Source organism: Geospiza fortis, unplaced genomic scaffold, assembly GCF_000277835.1.
Source record: "Geospiza fortis unplaced genomic scaffold, GeoFor_1.0 scaffold40, whole genome shotgun sequence".
NCBI lineage: Eukaryota > Metazoa > Chordata > Aves > Passeriformes > Thraupidae > Geospiza > Geospiza fortis.
In genome coordinates, this window is record NW_005054297.1 from 29217467 (window position 1) to 29224698 (window position 7232).

Below are 7232 nucleotides of genomic sequence, written 5' to 3' on the forward strand. Positions count from 1 at the left end.
GGAAGGAGGGCGCGGCCGGGTCGCTCCCGGAGCGGCAGCATCTACCCCGATGGGGCGCCCCGGCAGCGGGGCCCCTCCGCGGCTCTCCACGGGGGAACGAAGGGATCTGCCTTCAGCCCCGGGGCTCCGGGACGGGGGGACCGGGGAGGTGGCCGCAGACCAGGCTCAGGGAGGCTTTTCCAAGGGGCCCGGGGAAACCGCCGGGGCACCGTCGGGGAGCTGTCATCGGCCTGCACCCATCTCCATCCTCACAAAAAAGGTCTGGGCTTCGGCGCTGGAGCCCCGCGGCACCCAGAGGGCTGATCGCCTTGTACGAGAGTCGTCGCTGTAGCGCGGAGCTGGGGTGCTCTGTGTCGTGTTCCGACCTCCCTCCCCACTCCCCCTGTACTTTTTTACCCGCTAAAACAAAAACTTTTGGTTGAGGCGTGACCTTAAAAGCCCACCATGACCCCTGTAGCAGGCCTGGCGCAGGATAAGGCGGGACAAAGTGCTCGGGCAGCTCCGGGGCTGGGGGTAGAAGGAGCAGGCTCTGGGGTGAAGGGATGGCGTTTCCCAAAGGGTTCCCAACGCCACCTGCTGTTCCTTTCTCCCCGGGTCTGACGGGCACTGTTGCCTTGCATTTGCAGCACCCAAGGTCTGTGATGCCTGCAAAAACAAAAATGAAGATGATAATGACATCGTGGAAAACCTCTGCAAAAACGACTTTGGTAAGTGGAAGCAGAGCTCCTCTCGCTTGAAACTTGAGAGTCGAGGATCAGGTACAGCTCCCAGTGGAGTCAGTAAGAGATGTGCCTGAATAAAGGCAGGGCTTTGACCATCGGGTCACGAAACACAGAATTCCACCTTGGAGTAAAAAGTAGCCCTTTTTCTGTTTACTGTTTTGAAGTAGTGCTCTTTTATGTGGATGTTGCTGGCAAACCTAATAGAAAGTAAAATGAGAGAAAAAAAAAAGAGAATCTTTCATGCAGACTATTGCCTGGGGAGAAGTAGAGCAAGGCTTCATTTAGATGTTCGAGGCAGAGCTGCATGACCAATCTCAGTGTATCGTAAGAAAGACTCTCACTGCAGATTAAGAATGAAGCTCTATATATCATTTGATAGAGAAGGTAATGCACAGACAATTGGGGATATAAACTTAATGGGAAGATTTGGGGTTAGAGGAGGACAAGAAAGCCCCTTCAGCACAGACAACTGAAGGACACATTATCCACACATTAGCATTTCAAGAGCAAAAGGGAATAAGGAGGAATCCTTTTACAATAGGTCAGTGTTTAATACCTGGAAACAGATTTGTAGTATAAGTATCTACAACAATTCAAAAGTCTTTCTTTAAAAAGAGCAAACAAAAACCCACCCAAACCCTGAAACTATGATTGTGGGACATAATTGCTAAAACGATCAATAGTTTTGGCCTGGCAAATTGCACTCAGACAAATCCTCCTAAAGCTTAACATGCCCCACAGCTTCTTACAGAGCCCTGTAACCCCCTCCTAGTTATTTTACCAAATCGAATGCAGCTGTTGGACCAATTTGCCCTCCATGGGATCTATTCTTTCAAAAAAACAATGCATGTGAAATATCATTTCCTTACAGGTTTGCCTAAAATCCTCTCCAGCCTAATAAATTAAGTGTAGAAGTTTTGAGCTGCAGCAGAGATCAGGTTTCAGATTAGGTCTAGGTACTTGCCTCCCCACCTCCCCTTCAAACGCTGCTTTCAGGAAGGCTGCCCTCTCCCAGCAAAAAAAACCCAGTGCTCTGCTTAGTGTAGCAAACCTGCCCTCTCTCTGCTGCAAACAGGAGAAAAGCTGGAAAAAATATTAATTTAGAAAGGAAGGGAAAAGAGGGGGAGGGGAAAGAGGAGAAAAGAAATCCAAAAAACCTCAAGCCTAAGGTTGATTCAAACTGAAATGACTTGCATGCCCTTTGTGGCTTTAGAAATGGAGCCACCTGCTGCCTCTTCTGTCAGCCCTGACAGTTTAATTAGCAATAGAGCACCTCCCTCCCCAGGTCCTCTTTATGTGCACTAATGGGAAAAAAACCTCTCAATCTCTCTCCCCACTTCCCCCTCCCCTCGCTCTATTAGCCTTGAAGATAAAAGTGAAGGAGATTGCCTACATCAATGGGGATACCAAGATCACCCCTGAAACAAAGAGCAAAACCATCTACAAGCTGAATGGGCTGACAGAAAGAGATCTGAGGAAGATAGTGCTCTGGCTCAAAGGTGGCCTCCAGTGTACCTGCGATGAGATGAACGACATCAACGTCCCCTACTTGGTGATGGGGCAGAAGCAGGCTGGGGAACTGGTGATCACCTCGCTGAAGCGGTGGCAGAAGGGGCAGCGGGCTTTCAAGCGCTTCTCCCGCAGCATCCGCAAACTGCAGTGTTAGTGGCTTCGGCTCTGGCTGTCCTCCAGCAGCCACCCCTGACCCAAGCTCTCTGGGCCTCCAGCTCCTTCCTGCCTTGGCCCCTGTGAGCCTCCAGATGCCATGGGCACGAGGCACAGCTGCCTGAGAGGGGAAGAACCCCTCCGTTTTTGTACATAGGTTAAAATGTAATAAAAAAAAAAAAAAAGACTATTTTTGGGAAGCATTAAAGTATCTCGCTTAAAGCTTGGGGTTTTTTTATGGTTGCAAATGTGACTTTGCTCTGAGGTCTTTCCCTCTTGGTTTTGGTAATGCTGGTTCATTTATCTTGCTGCTTCTCTGTGTGCGTGCATGTTTGTGGTGGCACGGCAGGGGCCACAGAGAGAGCCAGGCGCACGGCTGGCCTGTCACCACGGGCACCGCGCTCCGCGGGGCTGACGCGGCTTCCCACCCGCACCAGCGCCGGAAAGGTCACCGTACGACTCTTGCATGTGATACATAGGCACCAGTAAGAGTATATTAACCATTCTCACTTTTTATTTTCCACAAGTCTGAGCCCTTCTCTCAGAAAAAAAAAAAAAGAATAAGTTTTGGAGCTGGTTGATCTGAATCCACCTTTTTTTTTAAATTGTTTTGCAAATTAAACCATCTGTAGCCTAACTGTAATATACCTAGTGGTTAATCTGAAAGAGTTGTAAAATATTGCTTTAATTAACCTTGTAAATACTCCAGATAAATGTTATATTCTTGTATATAAACTTTACATCATAGTTTACTTATTGTCTCTGTCTGTATTCACTTTAATCCATTTTGGGAGAACTGAGAGAAAGATGTACAACTGGACTTTGTCATGGCAAAGCAGAATTCGTCATTCCACCCTAAGTGACCAGTAGAAAAGCACAAGGAAGCCTCTAGTGCTGCAATCAGAAAATCTGTAGTGGACCTCATTTCCCCAAAGATGAGCCCAAAAGACATAGGACTGAGGTTCAGTCAGCTCATTTTAATATGTGTCTGTTGAGTTCTTGGAAATGAGGCTTCTTTTCTGTGGCTCCTTTGTTCAACTGCCTGCATTTTCTCATCTTCTCAGAGGACTTTCCTGACATGGAATTGCAATGAGACCACTGTCTTAAAAATTAAGTCCATCTTTCCATTTCTTGAAAAAGACATATTAAGGAAAAAAATGTCATTTGCTACTTGCAATTCAGAATAATGGTAGAGCAAGGCATTTTTTTGTGTGTATGTACACTCACTATACTTATTAAGAAAGAAAATAAAAGATACCTAATAGTGTAACTAAATGAATGTTTTTCAGCATTTTTCTTACAAATGTTTTCTGATGAAGAGTATTACCTGAATTTTATTGTACTTATCCTGAAAAATAGTCTTGCTTCCCAGTGCTGTTACACACAGAAAATTCTTGGCGTCACTGACAGCCCCATGAGCAGTCCCATATTCCCAAGAGCAACATTTTATGTTAACTCTTCACTGACAGAATACAAATCCAACACTAGACTTTTCTGTAAAGTAAAAAAATCACATTATTTTCATAAATTTCGTGTTATTTTTCATCATCAGGATCAAAAGATGAAAAGGAAAGATCCAGCATGTACATTGTTTCAGAAAAATTAGTTATTTGCCCTCTCCCACAGTCTTAATGCATTCACTACACCTGGTACAAACAGTGGTATAATGCTGACCATGCAAGAAAAGAGCAATCCTCATAAATGTCCTCAAAACTACAAAATTTTTTTAAAAAATTTAAGAGGGAAAAAAGCAGCCAATCACCAAACAAAATCTCCATTTCAAACTGGCTCTTAATTATTTTGTGAAATGGTACCTGTATTTAAAGGCCAATACCTTGCTGAAATATCATTAAAATCTTTCCTCTGAATGAACCTGACTTACCAGGAAACAGATTTGACTCTTTTCATGTAATTATTCTAACACCAGCACTCTGTCCATCATCTTACAGAGCCATTTGCATTCGGGTGTTTTATCGCTCTACCCATTCTGCTCAGCATATGATGTAATGCCTGTACCTGAACAGCCCTGGGTTTAGAGGGAACAAGCTCACAGATACAGAGGAGCTGTGTGAAGATGAACCTACAGAAAACAGGCATGTGTGCCCCACGGAGGAAAGCAGTTTGAAGAGGAGGTTGCTGCAATGCAGGTGCAGGGGACTGAAAATGAGCAGCCAGGACTGCTGCACACAGCCTGCCTTACAGATACTAAGTTGTCCTACAGCAGCCATAAAATTATCTTAATTGGGCTGTCCTAGAAGGCAGCAGTACTGAAACTGATGAGGACAGACAGGTCACAAGTTACTCACTCTGGGGTCATGTTAAGACCAAGACCATATAACAGACTTTTGCCAAATTACTTAAATGTATAAAGACATACCACCTATGATCAAAAGTGCCCTGTCTTAAAGAAAAACCTCATACCACATTCCCCTTCCTCTATCACAATATAAACACAGTTACACCAGCAAAATCCTGTTCATATCAGGACAAATTCAGGAGAAGGAGAGAAAACTTAATTGGTAAACATTCAATTTTGCTAGCATAATCAGCGTCCTGGATTAAGAGCACCCTGCCATACAGATGCCCTACTGATAAAGCCTTCTGCATGTGGCCCTTGGCTGAATCACTGGGACTGTCCGCTCTCGAGATGAATTGGCAGGGGTAGGATTGCCTTTCAGATAAACAGGATTTAGGCAAATGTGAAAAGTAATGGGATTCACCTTTTCACAAAGTTGCATTATCTTGTTCTAACAGTATTGTATTTAAAGATGGGTCATATCCGCCTCACCAAGAAGTGTCAATGTTTGCTGTACAGCTTCTAGTGGTGTAAATTCCAGACATTGCAAACTATTCAACTGAAAATTAGGATTTTAAAGCCTGAGGAAACTTCACCTCTCAGATACTGACAAAGATGTAAACACATACATTTTTATTCTTACTTGCTCAAAAATAACTGAAAATCTTTGACTGTGCCAGGAAAATAGCAAGCCAAATATATAACAAAAATTATCAGAGCCTGTTACTTCTCATAATTGTGTCACATATACTTCAGAGTAACTTTATTACCTGGTATGGTCCACTCCTAACAAAGTTTTTTTTTGCAATTGATGAAAAAAGGCAACCCACTGCTGCATTTTTTCAGACAATTTTTGTCTTTTTCTAAACAAAACAATGTTTTTATGCAGCCAATTATGTAGCTTCTATTGTATTTGCTTTCATAAAAACTATAAAAGCAGCTGACTACAATGGATTAGTTTAAGAACAATAATAATGACACTTGACATTTATACAGAATTTTCCATTTAGTTTCTCAGACTGCCTTCACAAAAATAGGCATTAATATCCTTTTGCACATCAGGAAAATGAGGAACAGTGAAGTGAAATAACTCATTCAAAACCACCCAGCAAGTCTTTTACAGTCAAGAAAAACAGAGTATTTTTTTTCCAAGTTTTATGCTCTAATCATTAGACCACAGCAATCAGAATGATGTATAATCAAGGCAGCACTTAGATTATAATTTGAAAGCATAACAGCAACCAAGTCTCCCTCCAACTTCTTCCCCTCAAGTGTGTAAAAGAAAATGTCTGCCCAAATTTAGATTTAAAACCCATTAGCAATATTCCTCAGTATTTTCCTTTCTTTCTTATTGATAGTTCTCTTTATCCTTTAACTATTTCTTTATCCTTTTTTTTCCTCCCTCACTTCTCATTCACTTCAGACACTCACAGAGAAGCCACCCAGCCCCTCCCTTACCCTCTCATACAGACACTTTTGCCCTCAGAATGGTTTATTAAAGAACTCGTGCAGTATTACTACACACAAGCCACAAAAATCCTAATGACCAGCCCAAGGCTTAAAAAGACCCATGCAGAAAATCCAGTAAGAGACATGTAAATTTAATTAATTATTTTCTCTGAGGACACAAGGGCAATTATCTGCCACAAGGAGCATCACAGACACATGCTGGTGGGCTCAGGCCACGATACCTATTCTGCAGCAGGAGAATATAAAGATATTTGAGGAATATGTGAGCAAGAATGAAGAATAAACACACAGAATGAAGGTAGAACACACATTCCCTTGGTGACCAGGTCTCCTGCACATCTCCCTGTTGTTATAACCCCTTGTTCTCCAATCTTGGGCCATGAAGCACCTCTCTCAACCCTCTTTCAGGTGTCTCTACCTCACTTCAGACATCAGGGTTATCACCCAAGAGCAGAGCCACCAAGGACCACCTCATTGTCCCCTAGGTGCCTACTGGGACTAGATCACCTCCCCTGCAGCCAGCAGAGCAGCTTGGCTTTGGCTGTTTTGGCAGCCCACTGCCATCCCCACCAAACCTACCAGCTCTGACAGCCTTGGTCACACAGCCACAGTTGGCAGTGCCACAGATAGAACGATGGATTGATGGCTACCAGAGCAGTAGGCAGCCTTCCTTAGGCTGGGCAGCCAGGCTTTTGTTATTGGAGCCAGAAGTTCTTATTTCAACGCTTCAGAGACCTGCCTATATGATTTATCTAGAAGTTGCTTTCTTATCAGCAGATGTAGTTTTAGCACAGCCTGACTGTCTGGTGAAACAACCACAGGAATGGATCTTGTTTGCCTCTGTAGGAAGAGGAGAGTGCAAGATATTCACATCACAGGAATCCAAGACCCCAAGCTCTCTTGCAAACATAAATTAGCCCCCACTATATCCCTTTGGGGTGAGTTTAATACAGTAACATTTTCCAAATGCATCAACTGCTTTCAGGGTGAGCCATGGGCTCCTAAATCACCTAGATGCCTTGGAAAATATTAGCAGCTATCCCCCACTGGAGTTTAAGCCAGTTGGCTGGGGTCAGCCA

The 7232-nt window shown here is 43.7% G+C and overlaps 1 protein-coding gene across 1 annotated transcript; it reads left to right on the forward strand.

The window, feature by feature from the left end:
• The first annotated feature begins 49 nt into the window (after window positions 1-49).
• On the forward strand, window positions 50-3662 carry SFRP2 (secreted frizzled related protein 2). Its single transcript, XM_031055760.1, has 3 exons — window positions 50-327; window positions 541-707; window positions 2084-3662. Exons 1-3 carry the CDS (start codon window positions 50-52, stop codon window positions 2386-2388), a joined length of 750 nt encoding a protein of 249 aa, XP_030911620.1. The 3' UTR covers window positions 2389-3662.
• Window positions 3663-7232: the final 3570 nt, after the last annotated feature.

What these genes read in the sequence shown, in the direction of transcription:
- SFRP2 (XM_031055760.1), top strand. Translation starts at nt 50, where the DNA reads ATGGGGCGCCCCGGCAGCGGGGCCCCTCCGCGGCTCTCCACGGGGGAA. An exon ending in CTTGTACGAGAGTCGTCGCT is followed by an intron (nt 328 to 540) that starts GTAGCGCGGAGC and finishes TCTGGGGTGAAG; the next exon opens with GGATGGCGTTTCCCAAAGGG. An exon ending in CCTCTGCAAAAACGACTTTG is followed by an intron (nt 708 to 2,083) that starts GTAAGTGGAAGC and finishes TCGCTCTATTAG; the next exon opens with CCTTGAAGATAAAAGTGAAG.